Source organism: Gigantopelta aegis, unplaced genomic scaffold, assembly GCF_016097555.1.
Source record: "Gigantopelta aegis isolate Gae_Host unplaced genomic scaffold, Gae_host_genome ctg2592_pilon_pilon, whole genome shotgun sequence".
In the NCBI taxonomy this organism is placed as follows: domain Eukaryota; kingdom Metazoa; phylum Mollusca; class Gastropoda; order Neomphalida; family Peltospiridae; genus Gigantopelta; species Gigantopelta aegis.
This window is the reverse complement of record NW_024532964.1, coordinates 18,848-43,976: the sequence shown is the minus strand read 5'-3', so window position 1 is coordinate 43,976 and position 25,129 is coordinate 18,848. Positions and strand designations below refer to the sequence as shown.

The 25,129-nt window shown below is 33.2% G+C and overlaps 1 protein-coding gene across 1 annotated transcript; it reads right to left on the bottom strand.

Annotated features, from left to right (window-relative positions):
* Positions 1 to 400: 400 nt before the first annotated feature.
* On the bottom strand, positions 401 to 21,626 carry LOC121391526 (ankyrin repeat domain-containing protein 29-like). The gene is made up of 6 exons (XM_041523123.1): positions 21,471 to 21,626; positions 7,712 to 7,864; positions 7,389 to 7,616; positions 7,041 to 7,242; positions 6,374 to 6,484; positions 401 to 705 (listed from the first exon to the last, which is right to left on the bottom strand). Exons 1-6 carry the CDS (start codon positions 21,624 to 21,626, stop codon positions 401 to 403), a joined length of 1,155 nt encoding a protein of 384 aa, XP_041379057.1.
* Positions 21,627 to 25,129: the final 3,503 nt, after the last annotated feature.

Genomic DNA, 25,129 nt, shown 5'->3' with positions numbered 1-25,129 from the left:
CAGAAATTGGATTTCCGTAGAGTTGACATCTTATCACTATGAGACATAACTTTGAATTTAGGATAGATATATAGAGGATGCCATTCAACGTTGCAGAGAATGCAATTGCCCATAGACTTGGAGTTAGCAGTGAAAGTGGTGACAGGAGTGAATGGTTTCTTGGCTGGTGGCTTCTTGCTAGAAGAAGACAATGATGTCTTGAGAATCTCTGAGTATGATGGTACCTCTGTTTTATCCTGACTGTGCCGCTGCCACTCAAACATGGTGTCAACATCAAGCTTGAGCTCGATGACTGACGTGATGAATGACTCATCAGGCTCAGAACCCATGGCCTTTAATGCTCTTAGGTGTTGCTGTACTGTATCATGTAGTCGCCTCAACTCCTTGCCACTGCCATCCTTCAAGGAGGTAGCTTCAACAATCTACGCACTTGAGCATGATGTAAAAGACGAGGACGATTGAAATGTGACTTGAGACAGTCAATGGCTTCATTGTAATTCTCACCTGAGTGTGAGAGTCCCTTGAAAACTGGTTTAGCAGAGCCATTCTTAATTGCTTGTTGCAAATAGACGAGTTTTTTTGGAGTCTGACAGATGAGGCTGGTCATGTACTGATATCTTGAACTGTTCCCAAAACTGGGACCAGTGAGTACATCACCATCAAAGGGGGGCACATCAAGCTTAGGCAGCCTGACTCCCATATCATCTGCAACAGGTGCATTGATTTTGGATATGGTGCTCATTAATTTCCTTATTTTTATGGGAGTATTCAAACTGCAATCTCTCAAGAGCAACATGTTGAGTTACCAGCTCATGATCATTCTCAAGATCTAGTGATATGAGGTCTTCGTGTATGGTGGACAACTCACGCTTATGATCAGCAAGTTGTTCCATGAATTGCTTTAATAGGGAGGAGTCATCATGATCTTCAGATAGGCCACTGAGGCCACTCTCTGCATTCCTAAGACTAAACTCCAGTCTTTGATAGTCAACGGGCTGTCATCTTGTGAGGATCAAGTGTAGATAATTCAATAGGTGGTGTGGTTGTGTGCGTCATTATTTTTTGAATACGTAAATATAAGTGCAGCAACAGTATCTTCATGTTGATCTAATATATCTTGTTCCTTCCTAAGAGCTTCATCATCACTCTCATCAATGAGATCCAGTACCTGATAGTGTAACGACTTGAAATCTGAATCAGCTTCATCAAGGTTCACTAATAGCTGCTTTGCACGATCAGAGACACCAGCCTCATCAGGATCGGATTCGAGTTCTCTCAATCGGTTGCCTAGACGAGTGATGGAGCTCCTAGGAAACTCGTTGCTTCTTGTGTAGATTGAAGAGGGCTCTAGCTTCGTCCATGGACCAATAGGTGACAGTCGTGGCGTTAATTAGAAAATGTGGTGAGGACTATATGAAAAGAGCGACAAGAACCGTACACTCTTAAATCTGCCAAGTAACCTGTTTTCTACTGATACTAAAGAGTTATCCAGTTTGGTGTTCCAAAATGAATATGAGCTAGGGCAGATGAGAGATTATTAGAGTAACAGCCGCTCCAGGTAACTTAAGGCAACCACGTTTTTTCTTTATCATTAAATCCAATTATACGTATACCAGAAAATTTAAAATAAAATTGAAGCCTGATAAATGTCAACAACCATATCAACTAATTTGCAAAAGAAGCAGCCACACCCTACACTCTAAAAACATTGAGCAAAGTGTTGTCTTTTGCATCAATATCACTATGTCACATTATGTGGTGATAATCTCAGCATTGTAAGACTATTGAATGGGTACAGAACATCTTCTAATGTTAACAGGCAACATATTTGGACAAGAAATGAGAACTCTGAAAGAAAACAGATAACTTAATAGTACAAATGAAGATGGCAACTGTTAGAAATTTTATAAAATGAACAGCATGAGAGGTCTCCAGATGCAAGCACATAATACAGTTTCACACCAAGATGTTGATCATAAGATGCATAATGACAATGTGTCTCATGTAAGAGAATCAGGTCGTCTAGGACAGATGTCTAGTTTTCCTGCAATATTATAGTCAAGTATATATCTGTCAACTCTCTGCTAAAAAAAGTTGCCTTTTTTTAGATTCATAAAGATGCCTCTTGACCTCTAAACAACCTGCTTCAGAAGGATGATCGAATTCCATTGAGGGTGAGCTGAAATTCATCAATCTCTTTCTTGCGTCAGGAATTACTTCTATACCATATTGTATGTGGAAGAAAGCTAATGATCTCTTGTCAAACTCAAAGGCAATTGTCATGGGAAAATGACAAAGATGGTTTTATCTTCTACATGAACTTCTCTGAGACACCACATCTTTCTCAACACATAGGATGTAGTTGTTTTACAGCCACGTGTTATCATGTGCTGACTGTCTGAAACTAATCTACAAGAGTTTGTTATTTGGTTCATATCTTAATTCCTGGTGTACTTCTGATATTATGGAAACCCAGTGGGACAGTCTGGTCTCTGCATTCCTCAGTGAGACAGTTCAACCTTTGGTCACATACTTTAATGTTTGATGTTTAGTTTTTAGGGAGTATGGATCAACAGTAACGATCTCAGACTGTCCCAACTGGGCTTGCAACCTTCCATACAATATTATAACAGCAGAGGTAAAGGGTGGCAACTATAATGTAGAAGGAGAAAAAGGAGGTCAACCAAAACATCAAAGAAGCAAAAACCAACCCAGAAGCAAGACAACAATTATTCGGAAGACAAATATACTATATAATCAATCCATCTACAACTAGCTTATGAGTGATTTTTGTTACTATATATAAATGTCTAATTTAAAGTTAGTACTAGTAATAGTGTGTTGTGTATTGGTAGTTCTAGTGCTGTAAAGATTAATCCTTAACAGTTCATTTACCTAAAGTTCCATTCTTTACTAACCCTTTCTATTTAAAAAACACATTCAGGGAAATATTCAAGTATGTCAAAGAAATAAGACATATCCTTCAACCTCCATCTAATTTGACTAGCTGAAATGTGATCCTTTTTTTAGCTGAAAGTTTGATCCTACAGACATGCTTGTGATCCCAAGGAGTAAAACCATCTGTCACTATGACTTCACCCTTCCTGTATTCAAAATGTACAGCCAATCTTCTGTCTACATATTCCCAGTGATATAAAGCAAACTCTAATTCCAGTAGTGAATTAATCTTTTGGCATCATTGTTAAACATTTAAATGGTGACAGTGTATTTTTTATTTATGTATAACAAATGTATTAATTTCATATAACTAACACAATGATTATATTTTTTACATAATAAAATTTATGGTCCATTCTATTCCATGCAGTCCATGGTCCCGGATTACAAACTCCTTTTGAGAAGTTGTACAAACAACAATTTATGACCACTTGGACGAGCTATGATTAGAGCAGTCCATCCATCAATGGTCCAATATTAATATTTGCATGCCCTTTGAGCAGTAGCTCAACAATATGGGTATCACTGTTTCATGAGCTTTCATTAAGGCAGTCCATCCATTTTTGTTCTGATAGTTAACATCTGTATGCTCCTTTGAGTAGTATAGTTTCAATGATCTGGGTATAACTATTTCTACTGTCTATCGTTAGAACAGTCACAGTCACTCCTCCCTTGTTCTGAACATTAATGTCAGCATGCTCTTTCAATAATTGTTCAATAACCTGGATATGACCATGCATTCAGACTAGTATCCATTAGGGCAGTTCATCCATCATTGGTCTGAATACTGACATTTGCATGCTTTTTGAGTAGTTTTTCAGTAACCTGAGTATGACCATCTTTATTAGCTAGCATTAGGGGTGTCCATCTTTTTTTTGTTCTAATATTAGTATGTATGTACTCTTTGAGTAATTCATCAGCAACCAGGGTATGACCATTTGGACTTGCCATCATTAGAGCAGTCCATCCATTTTTGGTCTGAATATTGACTTCTGTGTTTCTCTTTGAGTAGTACATTAACAATCTGGGTATGACCCTTTTTCCTAGCTTTCATTATGGCAGTCCATATATTTCTACTCTAAATGTTAACATCTGCATGCTGTTTCAGTAGTTGTTCAATGGCCTCTGTTTGACCATTTTTACTAGCTATCAATAACACAATCCAGTTTTCATTAATATACCTTGGATATTAACATCATATCCTAATGTGAGAAGAAATTGCAAAGCTTCATTGAGCTGTCTCAAAAGTTAAGTTCACATTCTCATCTTCTTTCAATTAGATAGGTTTACCATTAATTGTTAGACCAAAGGTACCAATGACACACATAAACTGTAGTTTGCCTTGAGCATAAGCTCTAAGACAATCAACATATGATTCATGGACAATTTATTTAATACGAACTGAGCCTGTATCAATATCAATGTACTTCAAAATAGACTGTTTTGACTTGTAATGTAGTAAATGTCTTATTAGTAGATAAAATTGTTTAATATTAGCTTCATCCTATGCACTTGCTTATTGAAATATAGATTTGAGGCATGTTTGATGGATTTGTATGATGTGGAAAGTAAATTTTTTTTAAAGGTCATCTCTAAGCTGTTTTTACTGTAGGTGAAGAACAAAGTCTTTTAGCTTTAACCTTATCAAGTTCCCAAACAAGGTCATTGTCTCCAAATGATTTATCTTTGAGAAACTGTTCACTCATATCAACAATTATGGCAAAGTCTAAGAAATGGAAATGGCCCAACCCACTTCATTCGATGTTCAATCCATCTAATAAAGTCCACTAGTACTAGTTGTTGATGTTGTAGTTTATGATCTAGGGCTGATCAACAGCAAACCATTAATACACTAAAGTTTCTATCTAGGTGTTCTAATGTGGTTTGAAGTTCTTCTTCTTTCTCTTTATTTTCTAACATGACTGTCTTTATAAGTTCTCAAGGATCTACATGGAGAGATGACATAATCATTATTTGTAATTATTGCAATAGTATACCTTGAGAAAATAATTGAAGCTGTCGATAAAGTTATGTTAAATTTTTGATATACTGCTGATGCTAGGAAATATTTCTTGTGACTTTCTAGTACAAACAGTACATCCTGTCATGATGCTTCAGAATGAACATTAAGCCATTTTGAGAATAGAGCCATTTTTTGTAGGTCAGTTCCTCTGGTGTCACATTCAATTACTTGGATATGCTCACTTTTAATTCCAGATAAGAAAAAATCAAACTTTTGCCAATTGACTAGAGCATCTAATAATTCTATTAACTGGTCAGACTTTGTGTCTAACAGACAAGGCAGAATCTACTGACATTATGAACACTGAAGGCAACTTTCTAGAGTAGCAATATTTTGCGATAGTCATAGTTATGGTATGTAGGAATTTATTTAACCTTTACCATTTACGTCCAGATATTTACAATCAGTTTAATTTATAAGTATAGACAATCTACTAATGACGTTTTCCTCTTGTCACGCTTGATTTAGACCACGAATATTAATAATAACAATAATTATTATCAATGAAAACTTTACAATGTCTTGGGAACAGTATTGTGGTCTGAAAATGAATGTCACCTAATAAATGATACCAAATAGAAATGAGACATTGAGGGTCAGGGCCAAGCGATAACCATGTAATAGAAGGAAATTGGGAGGAGACCAATTAGTATACCCACAAACTACATACAATGTACTGGGTCATCCATGGAGAATTAACATTTTGATAAAATATTGCCAGTAAATAGATGTCAAGAGTGCAACTTTTGATAGTCAAAAGGTTTCAAGTAAATCAATTGGATGGAGTGAGTTCAATACATTGTGAAACTAGAAAGTTTCACAGTTAATTCTTTTTTTTTACTTTCTATTGATCAACCATTCCTTATCAATGACCAAGATTGAAATTGAAAACACACATCAATGTATTTTATATATAATGCGTCAGTATAAACCTAATAACTATAAAATTAGTTTTAGCAGTAGATATAATTCTTTGCCTTCTTTTTTTGTTGTTTTGTTTTACACTGGTATTTCTAAGTTTGTGCATACTGGAATTTTAAGTGAATGAACTCATTAGAGATGTAAAACTTTGTATTTCTAAAGACCTTTCCCTTGCCTTTTCCTCTTGAGAGTGTATCTTGACTCTTCAAACAGTGTTATATAATTTGGTAATAATGATTTGGCTGTGGCTTCTTCATCTAATGTTGGTAACAATGACTGAAGCTTGAAAAAATTTGTATTCTTCTTTCTTTAACTGTGATATGGTTTGACCTCCATAGTTGATTAGTAGCTCACTAATGGATTTTTCTTTCATCTTATTAGCTACGTCCAATGGTGTATTGTTGTCAACATGACATTTGGATGAGCACCATACATTAACAGTTGTCTCTGTTGTTGAAGACAATTTGCTACCTCTTATTGTAAAGAACAAAGGAGTTAACTGAAAAAGGCTCTCTTGTTTATTAACATTAGCTCCAGCTTGTATGAGAGCATCCACTATATCAACATGTCCACATGATGAAGCTACCATGAGTGGAGTAAGACCAAGTACCAGTGGAGTATCTGGACTATCTAATGTTTTTCATTATGACTGCTCCTAAATCTCCTTTAACACACATGAGTCTAGTAGTTCTCTCTGATCATTAGTGATATGCGGAAGTTTGTTTGAGAGGAAGGTAATAAGAGTAGGGTGACCACCATAACATGATGTTACTACTGCTTTTTCAATCTCCTCAGTAGTGGGTTCAGCTTTATCTAAGAGCATATTAACAAGATCTCTGTTACCACTATAAGCTGCTAATGAAAATGCTGTTGATCCATTGTGTGCTGTTATATGAGGATCTGCATGTGATTGTAGTAAACACTCAGCTGCTTCAATATGTCCATAATGACAAGCGAACATTAAAGCTGTACGTCCATCTTCCATCTGAACATCAATGTCTACGAGTTCTTTAGCTAATAGTTCAACAACCTGTGTGTGACCATATGCACTAGCTATCATTAGGGCAGTTATTCCATTCTTGTTTTGAATATAATATCTGCATCTTCTTTGAGTAATTGTTCAATAACTGGGTATGACCTTTTTCGCTAGCTTTCATTAAGGCAGTAACACCTTCTTCGGTCTGAATGTTAACATCTGCGTGCTCTTTGAGTAGTTGTTCAATGATCTGTGTATGACCTTTTTCACTAGCTTTCATTAAGGCAGTAACACCTTTGCTATGAAGATTAATATCTGGATGCTCTTTGAGTAATTGTTCAACAACCTGGGTATGACCTTTTCGCTAGCTTTCATTAAGGCAGTAACACCTTCTTTGCTCTGAATATTCATATCTGCATGCTCTTTGAGTAGTTGTTCAATGACCTGGGTATGACAATTTTGACTAGCTATCATTAGGGCCGTCCATCCATCATTGGTCTGAATATTAACGTCTGCAAGCTCTTTGAGTTGCTCAACAGCCTGGGAATGGCCATTTTGACTAGCTATCATTAGGGCTGTCCATCCATCATTGGTCTGAATGTTAACGTCAGCATGCTCTTTGAGTAGTTGTTCAATGACCTGGGTATGACAACTTTGACTAGCTATCATTAGGGCTGTCCATCCATCATTGGTCTGAATGTTAACGTCTGCAAGCTCTTTGAGTAGTTGTTCAATGACCTGGGTATGACATTTTGACTAGCTATCATTAGGGCCGGTCATCCATCATGTGTCTGAATATTAAGGTCTGCATACTTTTTGAGTTGCTCAACAACCTGGGAATGACCATTTTGACTAGCTATCATTAGGGCTGTCCATCCATCATTGGTCTGAATGTTAACGTCTGCATGCTCTTTGAGTAGTTGTTCAACAACCTGGGAATGGCCATTTTGACTAGCTATCATTAGGGCCGTCCCTCCATCATTGGTCTGAATATTAATATATGCATGCACTTTGAGTAGTTCTTCAACGATCTGGGTATGACCATTTTCACTAGCTATCATTAGGGCAGTCCAGCCTTCATTATCTTGAATGTTAACATTAGTGCCAGCTAATACTAGTGTTTTGTAAAACTTTTTCATGTCTATTTTCACTAGCTATCATAAGTGCTGATGTTCCTTCTTCATTGCAATGGTCTACATGACCTCCTAACTTGAGAAGAAATTGTATAACTTCATTATGGCCAATGTTTGCAGCTTTAAGAAGAGCCAACTCAAAAGTAAAGTTCATATTCTCATCTTCTTCCAGGATACGTTCACCATTAATAGTTAGAACAAGACACCAATGAGACGCATAAACTGTAGCTTGCCTCGAGCATAAGCTATGAGACAATCAGTATTTGATTCGTGGACAATGTATTTAATACGAACTGAGCCTGTTGTGATCTCAATATACTTTAAAATAGATTGCTTTGATCTGTGAGGAAGTAGATGCCGTATTAAAAGATAAAGTCCTTCAATAGTAGCTTCGGTCCATGGATTATGTAGCTCTATTGAATTTGTGGCATGTTTGATAAATCTCTCAGATATGGAGAGTATATACTTTTCAAATGACTTTGAAGTTCTTTGATTGTAGATGAACAACGAAGAATATTGGCCTTAATTTTATGTTCTTTAAGTTCAGTGACAAGGTGATTGTCTCCAAATGGTTTATCATTGAGAAACTGTTCACTCATATCTACAATCAAGCCACAGTCTAAGAAGTCAAAAATGGGTGTAGTCTTAGAAAAATTTCATCAAACTCAATAATGCTACTTAGTTGCCCAACCCACTTCATTCGATGTTCAATCCATCTAATAAAGTCCACTAGTACTAGTTGTTTGATTTTGTAGTTTATGATCTAGAGATGATCGAACAGCAACCATTAGTACACTAAAGTTTTCTGTCAAGGTGTTCTAATGTGGTTTGAAGTTCTTTTTCCTTCTCTTCATTTTCTAACACAACTGTTTTAACAAGATCTTGAGGATCTACAGGATGAGATGACACATCATTATTTGTAATTGTTACAATAATATACCTTGAGAAGTAGTTGAAGCTGTTGATAAAGTGTGTGTTAAGTTTTTGATATATTCTTGAAGCTAGAGAATATTCTTGTGACTTTCTAGTGCAAACAACACATCTTGCCACGATGCCTCAGGATGAAGACTAAGCCATTTCATAAAAAGAGCAGCTTTTTTGTTGGTCATTTTCCTTTTTTGTCACGTTCTATTACTTGGATATGTTCACTCTTAATACCAGGTAAGAAAGTACCAAACTTTTGCCAATTGACTAGAGTATCCAGTAATTCTATTAACTGGTCATACTTTGGCCTAACAGACAAAGCAGGATCAGACATTATTACCAACTGTAGCAAAACCTAGTAGTAAGGGCCACCAATGAGTCAGCACTGTAAACTTCCTTTTGTGCAGTATAGCCCCACCCCTTAATTATTAGTAACCACGTTCTGCGTATGCGCGTAATTTAATATAGTTATGACATCGTAATTGCAAATTTTAATGGCAATGACAAACAATGGGATGGGTTTATACTGAAGATGTTCTATTTACTACATGCATTTAAGCATGGCTTCAAGCAGTCGAGTTTGTAGTTTATGTAGAGATTTAGTGCATGCGAAAAGAAGGATACACTTGTCAGTACAATTGAAAATGATAGAGCTTCAAGAATAACTGCTCTATTAGATGTCTCCGTTTCTAGAGATGTCTACTGCAGATCTAAAGACATTCAAGCAATGGGTTAGTTGTTCTACATGCATATATATATATATATATATATATATATATATATTATTAAATGTATATAATTATATAGATATGTATATATATAGCCTCAATGAATAAGAGCTGGGTTTTTTGAAGACATATATCTGGTCTTCCTAGTTGCTCTAGAGAGTAGAGTAGAGCATTTGAGAAGTTATATCAGCAGTATAGGTAGCTATTGTAGATAGTTGAATGTTGCAATATAACATCGAGTGTAACTTACAAGATTAGTAAGGTTCAAAATATACATATAAATTACTTATGTTTTTTTCATCTGGCATGTTTATTTAGATCTTATGATGTGTTTGTTTATTGAATGCCTGTAAAAACTATTATTCAACAATTAGTGTTGTTTTTTGATTATATAAAGCAGCCAATTAATTAAGACTAGCTGTCTTTTGAAGTTTGTTGACACCATTTGAAACTCTTTTTCTGAACTGATTCTCAACACTCTGTTTTCTCCATGTCAATGCTGTATATCTTGATTACATATGATGTTGGATACCATTCAGTTGGTATGACACATTATTTGTACATATACTATTAATAATTGGAGTATATGGTAGAGTGGTGTGTAGTATAACTTGTACTCTGATGACATCAGTATGTGTCATGTCATGATGATGTCATCATAGTCAAGTTACACCAAGAACCACCTGTTAGTTAATATATAATATATAATATTATTAATATAATACTCCTCTATTAAGAGTATTGGAGAAAATAAATCACTACAAATATTAACATGGACAGAATGCCATCTGTCTAATAGTTTTAGCAGTATAAACACTGGAGATGAAGCCAAAGATTTATCTTCTGTACACAACAGTTCATTGGGGGCATTTTTTTGATGTTCTGGAAGCTGTCTACATTTAACAGTGGTTGGGAACAATTAATGTTTTGTATAAAAAAGGTGTCTAAAATGTGTGCTTTTCCGTCATCTTCAACTGTAACAAAACAATTTATCATGTTGGGATAACAACTTTTATTTACATTTAAGCATCACATTGTTGAACAAAAGGCCTTAAATTACCGTATGTACAATTAATTTTAGTTACAAGAAAAAAATTAAATTTAGCTTGATACAACTTTGTTCCTCTGTCATTTGTAGTTTTCAAAGTCTTTGGTTATACCATGTTGTCTGACTTTATAGTAGTAAGACTTCTTTTCATCATAGTAATGACTTTTTATTTCACTCATGGTTGATTTATTCATTGAGGTAGAATAGCTCTCCACCATAACTGTCATTAAGATTTTTTCAATGCAATGTGTTTGAACCATCAGAGTTATCAACTGTATATTCAAACTCCAAGTCCTCTTGGTTTTGACATGCTCAATCAAAGTCAGCATTGGTATATCTCCATATGACCTTCAGTGTGATATAAAGACTAAGATGATTTGAGTTTCCAACACTTGGAAAATATGAAGAACAGGAGAAGACATAAACACAAGATCAATGAGTGAATTTTTTCACTAGGACAAAACACGAACAGAGTCAATTACAACACCCTGTGTTAGAGAGAAAACATCTGTATAAAGATTGGAAACAAAAAAGTATAATGAATTGACTTATTAAAATAGAGTTTAAGAATTTAGCATAATCTAAAGTAAATGAAAAATGAAATATCAGAAGAGAAGCCAAAATAATTTAAGGTTGATGAAGAAGGCTTGTTGAACAATGATTATGATTAAGATAATTTTATAATACCAAAATTCATTCTATACTATCTGTACTTTTAGCATTGATGCCACATGCAGCAACATCAGACTAGGGATATGATGTCATGAAAAGTTTAAATTGTTGTCTAAGTTCAATTATATAACAGTAAAATATATTGTTGGAGAAATACTTACTGACCCTCTTACAGTTTGACTAACACAACTCCACCTTATAAAGACAGCACAACTAATGCATTTCAATAGCAACCAAACAAGGAATTAAATTGCCAGTAGTTGTTTGCAGTTGTCTATACTATAAAGTACTATATAGTTATTAATAATGTCAGCAGATCCTGTTATGTCTGCACGTTAAACAAAGTATGACAGTTAATAGAATTACTAGATCCTCTAGTCATTTGGTAAAAGTTTGGTATGTTCTTACCTGGAAATAAAAATTGAGCACATCCAAGTAATTGAATGTGACAAGAAGGAAAATGACCAACAAAAAGCTGCTCTTTTTACAAAATGGTTTAATGTTCATCCTGAGATATCATGGCAAGATGTGCTTTGGAAAAAATCACAAGAATATACTCTAGCATCAAAAGTCTAGCAAAAACTCATCAACAACATCTATTTTGACAAGGTATTCTAATATTATTAAAGTAATGGTAATTATTATCCTTTCATGTAGTTCCTCAAATATTTATAACAACAATAACACTAGAAAATAAAGAGGAAGAAAAATAAATTGAAACGGCTTTAGTAATCCTACACTGAAAGTTTCGTGATTTAATGATAATTGTTCGATCATCACTTGATCATAAACTACAACATCAACAACTAGTACTAGTGGACTTTATTAGATGGATTGAACAAGAAATGGACTGGATTGGTAAACCAAGTGAGTGACATCAGTTATTTAAATGAAATTTTCAAGAACTACATCCATATTTTGACTTCTTAGACTGTGAGTTAATTATGGAAATGAGTGAGAGGTTTCTTAATGATAAATGTTTTGGGGATGATAATAAAAGTCATGTCAGCAACTTAAAGAACATACGATTAAGGCTGACTCCGTTTTTTTTTTTTTTTTTTTTTTTTTTTTTTTTTTTCTTGTTTTTTTTACTTTTTTTTTTTTTTTTTTTTTTTTTTTTTTTTTTTTTTTTTTTTTTTTTTTTTTTTTTTTTTTTTTTTTTTTTTTTTTTTTTTGCTTAACTACATTGAAAAATCTCAAAAATTAACTGAAAGCAATTACAATGTCAAAATTAATAGATCATTTTAACAACAAATTTGTACCTGACATGGATGGTTACTATGGAATATCAAACTTTTTTGTCAAATACTCACTGTATAATTTGTTGGTATGTTGTACTTTTACAAAGCAACAAATTATACAGTGAGTAATTCACATGATTTCTATATTCCATAGAAATCCATCCATGTAAAGTACAAATTACTTGTAAAAATAACATATTAATAATTATTATTACAGTGTGTTTATCGCACTTAGCAGCAAATTTATAAACATGCCCCAAATTTATATGGAGTTGAATAATAAATGGTGAAGCTACTATTGAATGAATTTATCTACTAATACGACATTTACGTCCTCACAAGTCCAAACAGTCAATTTTAAAGTATATCGAGATCACCACAGGCTTATAGTTTGTATTAAAAAATATACATTGTTCATGAATCAAATAGTGATTTTCTCATGGTATATGGTCATAGCAAAAACTATAGTTTATGCATCTTATCTTTGGTCTAAAAATTAATGGCAAATCTATCTAGGAAGAAGATGAGAACATGAACTTTACTTTGAGTCAGCTCAGCAAAAGCTGTTCATAATGACGCTGTACCATTTCTATTTAATTTGGGAGGTAGATGTAGACCACTGAAATAAAAAAGCTAACACAGCACTTATGATAGCTAGTGAAGGTGGACATAAACAAGTTGTACAAACACTAGTATCAGCTGATTCAGGATAATGAAGGCTCGACATGAGGCATTGATTATAGCATGTCAAAACAATTATTATGTAATTGTCAGTACCCTCCTCTTGGCAGGTACTAGCCAAAATTTACAGATCTTAGATGGCTCAAATGCACTCATAATTGCAAGTTATTATGGGTATTTTAATATTGTTACAGTACTGATAGAACAACAAACTGAAATTAACAATCAAAGAAGAGATAGGTCACTGCCCTAATGTTATCTAGTCAAAATGGTCATACTCAGGTTGCTGAAATACTACTCAAAGCAAATACATACATTAACATTCAGCAAGGAAATGGTAGCTTCATTATATGGACATGTTGATATAGTGGATGCTCTCATACAAGCTGGAGCTGATGTCAATAAACAAGAAAGTCTTTTAGGGTGCACTCCTTTGTTCTTTGCAATAAAAGGTGGTAAAGATGCTTCAATAATAAAGACATTCTTAATGCATGTGCTAGTCCTATGCTACTAATAAAAACTGCGTTCGTGCTATGTAGTTCTATTTAATACCCAGTTCGATCGTTGCTACGCAACGAAATCATTTCAAACACTGACTGAACTTGAGAGTAGGAAAGAGTAACTGACGATGTTTTTCTTGCCTAATGAGAGTACTTTATAGTGTTTGTTACCGAGCTCAGCTGTTCCCTTGATCACTTAATGACATGTTTGCTGGTCTGAAGATTAGTTTTAAAATCTTAATAGAGGTCTAGTCTCATGTATTGAGGTTGGTTGTTTCAGTAGTATTAGTTCAAGACTAGCAACAAGTCTCTCTCTCACTCTCTAGATATCTCTTTCCTCTCTTCTTTCTGCTCTGTTTGGCTCTTGGTGTTTTTCAATCATCTTGATCACATTATCAGGAATGTTGCATGAGTTAACTACTTTTAAAATTTGAAGTAGACAGTGCAGTATTCAGGCTGGTTATGACCTCATGTTATAAGTAAGTAGTTTTACCATTCAGTATCAAGTATTATTGCAACAAATATTCTGTTATACTTTGTCAGTTGACTGTTCATGACTGGACGTAGTGAATATGGATGTCATAAAGACTGCCTATAGAATCTAGAGAGGTGAGCATTATTATCATAATGTCATTATGACAGTTAATTATAATATAAAATTTGCACTAGTGAAAGTTTGTGCTAATGCATTTTGTGTAAAGGGAAATAATCTGAATATATACACAGTAATTTCTGTGATTCTTAGAAATTTACTACAGGTCACTCAAATTAGCCTGTCACACGAATATAGGTGTTGTTTTGTTAATGAATAAGTAATATTTTTTTATAGCAAAGTCAGTCAAGTTTATAGTCTTATTATAAGAAAGTAAGTTTTTATAACAAGATCTGAAAGTGACTTGGCATAAAGAAATTTTGTTTGAAGTTTTTGATGTTTTTGTTTCATTGTCAACAGTATACATTGTCAAGTTATTGATAAACCTTAATTAGACTTTTCTATAGCAGATGCAACTTCTTACTTTAGAAAATTTTACTAGTGAATGCCTGATTCTTAGTGTGGAGTAAAAATTCATTGATGGTACGATAATTATTAGAATAGTGGCCAAACATTTGTACGACAGTTCAGTTTGTGGGTTAGAGTATGTGTGTCCCTGCAAAAGCACCTTAAACTGCTATAACTCTAACAGTGCATATTCTTAAACAACCAACATTTTGTGTATTGACCAAAGTTCCCTATTCTATCATATTATCTGATCTATTCACAAGCATATTATTGTCATAAGATAAATTTGAAAATAGCGTAAAAACGCTGACCAGTTAAATAATGCTATATATATAGTTATATTGTATAGATTGTTTACCATGTTTTATAGTTTCAAATTGCTATATATATATATATAATATATATATATATATATATATATATATATATATATATATATGTATATATATATATATATATATACTGAAGTATCTAAGTCTGTTGAAGAGTGCTCGATGTCGTTAGACAGAGCGGGTTAGAACAGAATTAAAGGACAAAAGAACAGAGCTCTCGCTGTGTTGCTGTTCTAATACATAATACATTGATAGTGCCTTTAGAAAAAAATAAGGGCACAGAACTGTTCAACTACATGAACCCTTCCTTAGAAGGTGGAGCTATAATTCTTAGTAAATAAACATTTCTTGTTTCCTGGCTTTATTTCATTTTTAATTGATGTTGAGCTATTCAATCTTATATATATATATATAAATATATATATATATATATATATGTATATATATATATATATATATACTGAAGTATCTAAGTCTGTTGAAGAGTGCTCGATGTCGTTAGACAGAGCGGGTTAGAACAGAATTAAGGACAAAAGAACAGAGCTCTCGCTGTGTTTGCTGTTACTCCGAGTTTCACGCGTTATGCGATCGTCAGACAAGCTGTCTGACGATCGCATAACGCGTGAAACTCGGAGTAACAGCAACACAGCGAGAGCTCTGTTCTTTTGTCCTTTAATTCTGTTCTATATATATTATATATATATAATATATAATATATATATATATATATATAATTGAGTGTTAAGAACATGATATGATATCTGAGTTAAGGATGTTTCAAAACCCGAAGGTCTTCGTCAGCTATCAAGAACAGAGAAATTACATTCACTTATATACTAAAAATTAGATCATGCATATAGTGTGTTTATGTATGACATCACAATAGACAGATGGAGTCAAGCAAGATGGCGCTTGTAGTTAGTATAAGATGCTAATAGTTCAGCTAACATTTTGTTGGGTGTGGTCAATCCTTGAGTAGGATGAGGTAGAATAAAATTTTCCTCATTGGATTTATCTGTATTCCTTGGTCTGTATTGATGGTATTGGGAATACTTTTTATAGCTGACGAAGACATTCGAGTTGAAATGTCCTTAACTCAGATATCGTACCATGTTCTTAGTGCTCAATTATAATATATATATATAATATATATATATATACAACAATTTGAAATCCTATATAGTGTTTAAATTAAATACAAAATAGGAAAATAACCAAACTAACATGAGTCAATCGTTTGGTTGAAAAGTTACTGTAATAGCTTTCAAACAGAAGTTGCATGCTCCTTCTTCCTTGCTATGCTATGGGTTCCCAACTGAAATTATCATGTGATTGTTATAATAGATGCAAATATTAAGCTAGAACCTACATAACAAGTCACTTGTGTCTTATGTATCTAGTTTTATATCTTTGTACTTGCTAAATGTTATCATTCACATGATTAATACAATGCTAGGTTTTCTCTCTATAAATAAAACTTGTAAACATCACAAAAAGATAAGCTAAATAAATCTTGATACATGAATTCCACTGTTTGAGAAATTGAGTGTATGACTAAGATGATATATATTTTCAGGTTATTGCTAGATTGTTTAATTTTTCCCTTAAAATCCCATTAAAAGTTGAAGGTATGATATAATAGCTAATTGATCAGAAATCATGGTTGAGTTCAATATATCACCTGATAAAATGAGAAGTTACAAGAATAAAGACTAAAGAGAATACTAAGGTACTTCCACCTTCATCTCCTGATTTCAATAGTGACTTTATCTATCCTGCAGTATCAGCAGTAAAGAGAGTCCTTTTAGCAGAATGTGGTATTAGATAACAATACCATAATCCAATCATATAGCTCTCCATTGAATGATATCAATCATAATACCCTGCAAAATCAATCCGAATATCAAAAGACAACTTTCTATACATATTTAGTAAACGTGTTCCTATCTGTATACCACAGTGATATCAACACTTTACTACAGACTGTATAGATATATAGAAGATTGAATAGCTCAACATCAATTAAAAATGAAATAAAGCCAGGAAAACAAGAAATGTTTATTTTACTAAGAATTATAGCTCCACCTTCTAAGGAAGGGTTCATGTATTTGAACAGTTCTGTGCCCTTATTTTTTCTAAAGGCACTATCAATGTATTATGTATTAGAATATTTAATTTATGCATTGAAATAATATTACTAACTAGTTATCTTGTCAATTTAATAAGCAAAATTCTGTTTGTGCAGTACTGCATGTAGTTTAAAATATACTGTTATCTCTCCCCCTGAAGTCCTTCTTTAAAGACTAATCTGTATCTATACTTGATGTGTTAAATGTAACTTATAAAATCAATGTTATAACTCTTGTCATTGTTCTATAGAAAGATGATGAATATGTTTACATTTTGTACACTTATAATTGGTGGTTTCTATTTCTCTAACTTACAGGAAGTACAAGTATAGGTTATATATATACCCAACTATGATGACCTTATTATGTATACTGTGTCCTGTAATAATAAAGTAGGTTCATGAGTTGTATATATCACAGAATAATATATGTGTAATACAGCATTTGTGGTTAGATATGATAAAAATAAACTTAGGTTCAAAGTGATGTCACATCTCCTATATCTTCACTGTATTGGGAATAGTACTATGATGCCACTTTATTAAGTTTAAATGCTTTATCAGCACTTTAAACTTTTAAAGTTATCCTGTCATAAACTACTAATATACTTAGTGTCTAGTAAACTCATCCCTTATCCCTCAATTATTCCTAAATATTGACATTACTTTGGCAAAGTGTGGGCTTCTAATTCCACTGTGTTTATGTAAAAAGCAGTTACATTTTAGGCTGATTATAATTATGCAGTTAATTATTATGGTCCTGTTCCTTATATAGTGTACTATGTGGCTTGTTTAGACATTTATTTAACAGACTTTTTATATTTAATAATTTGATCTTTAATTAAGTTAACATTAAGTTAACAAATCAATTTGCATACTTATTGTGTTAGTTAAGAATTAATTCTTAACTAACACAATAAGTATGCAAATTGATTTTTCACATTTAGTAAACAAACTCCTCTGACTAAAAAATGAGTGTTAAGTCAATGACATATACTGGAAGTCAGATGAAACTATTTGGGATAGCTAATGAATATTGTTTGCAGTACTTTACAGGCACAATATCATTTATGAAAATATGGCTGTCTTTGTGCAAGGAATAGAATATCAAAAATGAATAGACCAAACTTGAGTGACTTTGCTGTAACACTTTTTTACTAGTCATCTAAAACTTTTTTTCGCAATTTTAAAGAGATAATGGTATTGTTTAAAAATGCACTTTTGATACATCTTGTTTCATCAGACATGACAAAGTTGCTAATTAAACAATACATTTAAAGATAATCAACTATAACACTAGCTATAATGTTGTTACAAACTAGACTTCTTTGTTTTACTACTTTAGGAGTTATAGCTGTCAATAAATTGATTTGTGTGACTATTGTTATTAAAGTAAGATTATGATCACTAACTCTTTATGACCTTGCTATGTGTGGAATGAGGTTTTATGAAGCGAAGTTGTCTGTGCGTGTGTGTGTGTGTTTGTTACTCTGCCAAAACACATTTAATTATATTATGTAAATAGTATTCTTAACAATGACCAAATGTTTGTTGCCATTGGGCCATGATGTTTTTTTGGGTAAAGACATTATTAATTGAAAAATTAATGTCCCAGTAATAGTGCAGTTAATAAAGATCAAGTACTTGAATATTATTTTTAAATTAATAGTTCATAGAGCAGTTATAGCACAGTTCTCTATTTTTTATTATATTAGTGTTCATTGATACAATTAATAATTGTGCAAATAATACTTTCAAAATATTTAGCAAAAATGAAAACATGTACTTCCCTCAAATAAACATCACCCAAACTGCACAAAAATCATGACATTATTATCAATATGACAAAAAAAAGATTCAAATAAACTAGAAAGATACAAGCTAAAACATGATTTTTTTTTCCAAATAGATGTGAAATAGATATAAATGTCAAATGATGTTTGTGGAGATATACAAACTTTCTCTCTAACATCACAAATACATAATCTTAAATCAGAACATAAAATACATGTATTTAAGATTTATGTATTTTGTGTGTTTATAATGTTGTGTTATTTCTACAAAAACAGATGCAATGTCAATTGATGGTGTATAGCCATTTATCGATTCTTCTAAAAAATGAACTGATTTTGGACACATTGTGTTGGTTACGTGATGTTATTGACACATCCTGATAATGAAGATTGAGTAAACCCATATGTTATTAAAATCTGTAGTTAAAACTGCCAAACGTAATCTTTTCACATGGTTATCATTGCCTACATAAGTTGTGATACTGCAATATCTTAGGCACTGTTAAATTACTAAGTGTTTGTATCACGTAATAGTTCTTGGTGCTATTTTTTTATTCATATATTTAAATGTCATCCATCAATAATAGCCTCTCTGCTCTGTCTTCCTTCTGGTTGACTAAGGTTGAAATAGATGGTTTAGCTCTAAGTTAAAAAATATGGTAAATCATTACCTTTAATTTAGAAAAAAGATACAAGACATTGACAATAGATAATAATTAATATATAATTAGTTAATATTGACAGAAGATATAACAATTATACTTCTTTGACTTCTTTCTTGCTATCTTGTTTTACATTGATATCTCTAAATGTATGAGTAATGTGGTTTAAGTGAATAAAATCAATAAATGATGAGAAATTTGATATTTCTTGCTTTGTCTTCCTCTTGATAATGTCACCTTTATTTTTGAAGGTTTTTTATAACTGTTGCTTCATGTGTTGCTTGTAACGATGTAGCTGTGGTTTTTAGTTCATCCAATATTGTCTTTGGTTCTGATTTCTTTCTTTCCTGTGATTGTAATGTTGTTTGACCTCCATATTTGACTAATAGCTCATTAATGGCATTTATTTCAAATGTCTTACTAACACTAATAGCTACATCTAATGGAGTTTCTTTTGTAACAGCAATAATATTAGGAACTGGCACCATACATTAAGAGTGCCTCCACTATTAAAGAGGATTGTCCTCCTTTTACTGCAAAGAACAAAGGGGTGAACCCTAAATGACTTTCTTTTTTATTGACATCAGCTCCAGCTTGTATAAGAGCATCGACTATATCAACATGTCCACATGATGAAGCTACCATGAGTGGAGTAAGACCAAGTACCATGGAGTATCTGGACTATCTAATGTCTTCCATATAACTACACCCTAAATCTCCTTTAACACACGAGTCTAGTAGTTTCTCTCTGATCATTAGTGAGATGTGGAAGTTTGTTTGAGAGGAAGGTAAGGAGAGTAGGATGACCACCATAACATGATGTTACTACTGCTTTTTCAATCTCCTCAGTAGTGGGTTCAGCTTTATCTAAGAGCATATTAACAAGATCTCTGTTACCACTATAAGCTGCTAATGAAAATGCTGTTGCTCCATTGTAATGCTAATACATGAGGATCTGCATGTGATTGCAGTAAACACTCAGCTTACTTGAAGATGTCCATTAATACTAGCTAGCATTAAGGCTGTTCTTCCACTTTTTTCCTGAACATCAATGTCTACAAGCTCTTCCACTAGAAGGTCAACTACTTGGGCATGACCATTTTGACTGGCTAGTATTAGGGCAGTCAGTCATTTTATATTCTGAACGTTAACATCTGCATCCGCTTTCAGTAATAGTTCAGCAATGTTAGCATGACCATTTTTACTGGCTATTATTAGGGCAGTTGATCCAATTTTTGTTTGAATGTTAACCTCTGCATTCTCTTTGAGCAGTATTTCAGCAATCTGGGTATGACTATTTTGACTAGCTAGTATTAGCGCAGTGTATCCATCTTCTTCCTGAATATAATATATGCATTCTCTTTGAGTAGTATTTCAGCAACCTGTGTATGACCAACATTGACTAGCTAGCATTAGTGCTGTCACTCATTCTTTGCCTGAATGTTAACGCCTGCATCTGCTTTCAGTAGTACTTCAACAACCTGGTTATGACCATTTTGACTTGCTAGCATTAGGGCAGTTGATCCACTTTTGTCTGAATGTTAACCTCTGCATTCTTTTTAGTAGTCCTTCAACAATCCATGTATGTCCAGTTTTGACTAGCTAGCATTATGGCAGTTGATCCAATTTTGTCTGAATGTTAACCTCTGCGTTCTCTTTGAGTAGTATTTCAACCAGCTGGGTATGACCATTTTGACTAGCTAGCATTAAGGCTGTCACTCCATTTTTTATTCTGAATGTTAATATCTACATTTGCTTTTAGTAGTAGCTCAGCAATGTCAGTATGACCATTTTGACTAGCTAGCATTAGGGCAGTTGATCCAATTTTTGTCTGAATGTTAACTTCTGCATTCTCTTTGAGTAGTATTTTAGCAATCCTGGTATACCATTTTGGACTGGCTAGCATTAGCGCAGTATATCCATCTTCTTCCTGAATATTAACGTTTGCATTCTCTTTGAGTAGTATTTCAGCAATCTGGGTATGACCATTTTGACTGCTAGCATTAGCGCAGTATATCCATCTTCTTCCTGAATATTAACGTCTGCATTCTCTTGAATAGTATTTCAGCAATCTGGGTATGAACCATTTTGACTAGCTAGCATTAGGGCAGTCCATCCATTCTTTGCCTGGGAATGTTAATACCTGCATCAGATTTAAGTAGTACTTCAACAACCTGGTTATGACCATTTCCACTAGCTAGCATAAGGCACACTGGACGTACTCCATTTTTATCTTGACACATTAACATCTGCATTCTCTTTGAGTAGGATTTCGGCAATCCTGGTATGGACCATTTTGACTAGCTACATTAGGGCAGGGTCAACCATTCTTTGCCTTAATGTTAATGCCTGCATCAGATTTAAAAAAATAGTACTTCAACAACCTGGTTATGACCATTTTCCACTAGCTAGCATTAAGGCAGTCACTCCGTTTTTTGCTTGAATATAAAGTCTGCATTCTCTTTGAGTAGTACTTCAGCAACCTTGGTATGACCATTATGGCTAGCTAGCATTAGCGCATATATCCCTCTTCTTTCTGAACATTAATGTGTGCATTCTCTTTGAGTAGTATTTCAACAATCCGAGTATGACCATTATCGCTAGCTAGCTTAGGCTGTCCTCCCTATATTATCTTGAATGTTAACATTAGTTCCAGTTGAGATAGTATGTTTGTACAACTTTTTCATGTCCACACTTTACTACTACATAAGAGCTGTACTGCCTTTGTCATTGAAATAGTCTACATAAGCTCCTAATTTAGGAGAAAATTTGTACGGCTTCATTATGACCAGCTTTGCAACTTTAAGAAGAGCTGATTCAAAAGTGTATAGTTCATATTCTCCTCTTCTTGAAGGATAGATTTTCACCATTAATTGTTAGACCAAAGATACCAATGAGAATGCATAAATAAATTGTAGCTTGTCTTAGCATAAGCTTATTAGACAATCACGCTTTTGATTCATGGACAATGTATTTAATACGAACTGAGCCTGTCTCGATCTCAATGTACTTAAAATTAATTGCTTGGACTTTTAAGGTAGTAAATGTCCTATTAAGAGATAAGTTGTTTCAATAGTAGCTTCATTCCATGGATTGTGTAACTCAATTTGAATTTGGGGCATGTTTTTGACAAATTAGTTAAATATGGAGAATAAATGCTTTTCAATTGAATTTTAAGTTCTTTTACTGTAGATGAACAACGAGATTCTTAGCCTTAACCATGTATTCTTTAAGTTTCACTAACAAGTTTTTCTTGTCTTCCCCATAGCATTCATTTATTAAGACACTCTTCACTTGTATCTACAATTATTTTACCTTGTATAAATCAAAATATGGGTTTAGTTTCTAAAAATGTCATTTAAATCAGTGATGTCACTCAATTCTCCCCCCAATTCATCGATTTTCAATCCATCTAATGAAGTCTACTAGTACCTAGTTGTTTGTTGTTGTAGTTTATGACTAGGGATGATCGAACACTACCTTAATTTAACTAAAATTTCTGTGTAAAGTTTTCTATGATGCTTGTAGTTCCTCTTCCTTTTCTTCATTTTCTAATGTAACTATCTTGAGAAATGGTATGGGTCTACATGAAATATATATCATTATTACCAATTTAATTAAATACTCATACCTTGAGGAGTGTGTAATTGTCCATAGTTTTATGAGGAGGATATATTGAGTTTTTGATATACTGATGACTGAAGGGTTAATTCTTGTGACTTTTCTAGTGCGGACACGACATCCTGCCAAGAAGCCTCCGACAACATTTGAGCCATTTTTGAGAAAAAGCGAGTTTTTGTTGGTCAGTTCCTCTATTGTCACGTTCAATTACTTGAATATGCTCATCTTAAGACCAGGTAAGAAAGCACCAAACTTTTGCCAATTGACTAGAGTAACTAGTAATTCTAATTAACTGGTCATACTGTGGTCAAATCGACAAAGCCGGATCGGACTTATCAACAAACTACTAGTAAGGGCCACTAATGAGTCAGCCTTCCTTTTGGTACAGTTAGCCTCACCCCTTAATTTTAGTAACACTTACTCGGTAATTGCAATTTTAAAATGGAATGACACCAATGGGCGACGTTACATGCTTTTTAAGCATGGCTCAAAACAGTCGAGTTTTGTACATGCGAAAAGAACATTACACTTCTCAGTACAATTGAAAATGAAGAGCTTTGAGAATAAAATGCTCCCCATTTTCTAGAATTAAATGTCTCCATATCTAGGAAGTCTTCTCAGCAGGACCATAAGGCATTCAGCATTGGTTATTTTTGTTTTTGCATATTTTTTTTTTATATATAATATAGCTGTCTGACGATCGCATAACCGTGAAACTCGGAGTAACAGCAACACAGCGAGAGCTCTGTTTCTTTTGTCCTTTAATTCTGTTCTAAAACCCGCTCTGTCTAAACGACATCGAGCACTCTTCAACAGACTTAGATACTTCAGTATATATATATATTATATATTAGATATATATGTGTAGATAATATGTGATATATGTAATATATGTTGCATACATAGCTTCAATGAATAAACCTACTCTTTTTTTGAATATATATATCTGGTCTTTCAAATTGCTTTTAGAGCGTAAACATAGAGCATCTGAGAAGTTACTATCAGCAGTATAGGTAGCTATTGTAAAACCTTGAACATTGTGATAAAATGGAATCTATGTCACAGTTGATGGAGAATTCTTAGAGTATATATGACAAAGCAGGATTGAATTATTAACACTGAAGAAACTCAACTGTTATCAGGATTATGGAATGCACAAAAGGAATTATAAATAATTGCACAAAATTAACCCTTTTTCTTTATGTCCCTTTGAATGTCAAGCATAACTTACACTTTGGTAAGGTTTAAAATGTATATATAATTAGTTATATGGTTTTTTTATCTGTATGTCTATTTAGACCTCATGATGTTTTGGTTTATTGAATCTTCATAAAATTATTTACAGTAATTACTTTTGTTTTTTGATTATATAAAAGCAGCCAATTAATTAAGACGAACTCCTCTTTCAAAGTTTGTTGACACCATTTGAACTCTTTTTCTCAACTGATTCTCAACATTCTATTTTTTCTATTCAATGCTACATGTCTTCATTACACATGATTTTGGACACAAGCAGTTTGATATGATACATGTGTGCATATACTAATAACAATTGGAGTATATGGTAGAGAATTGTACTGCAGTTGTCATTAGTACATGTACTAATAAACAGCTATACTTTTAAAGTGTAACTATATCTGTCTTGATTACACTTTAAAGTATAGCTGTTTATTAGTCTATAATAAAGAAACAGACCCCCATTGTGCCCGTAATAATATTTATAACTTATTTTAATTTCAATAAAAACAGCTAATTGTTTAAGAATTTCTACAAAATTCATTTAATTTA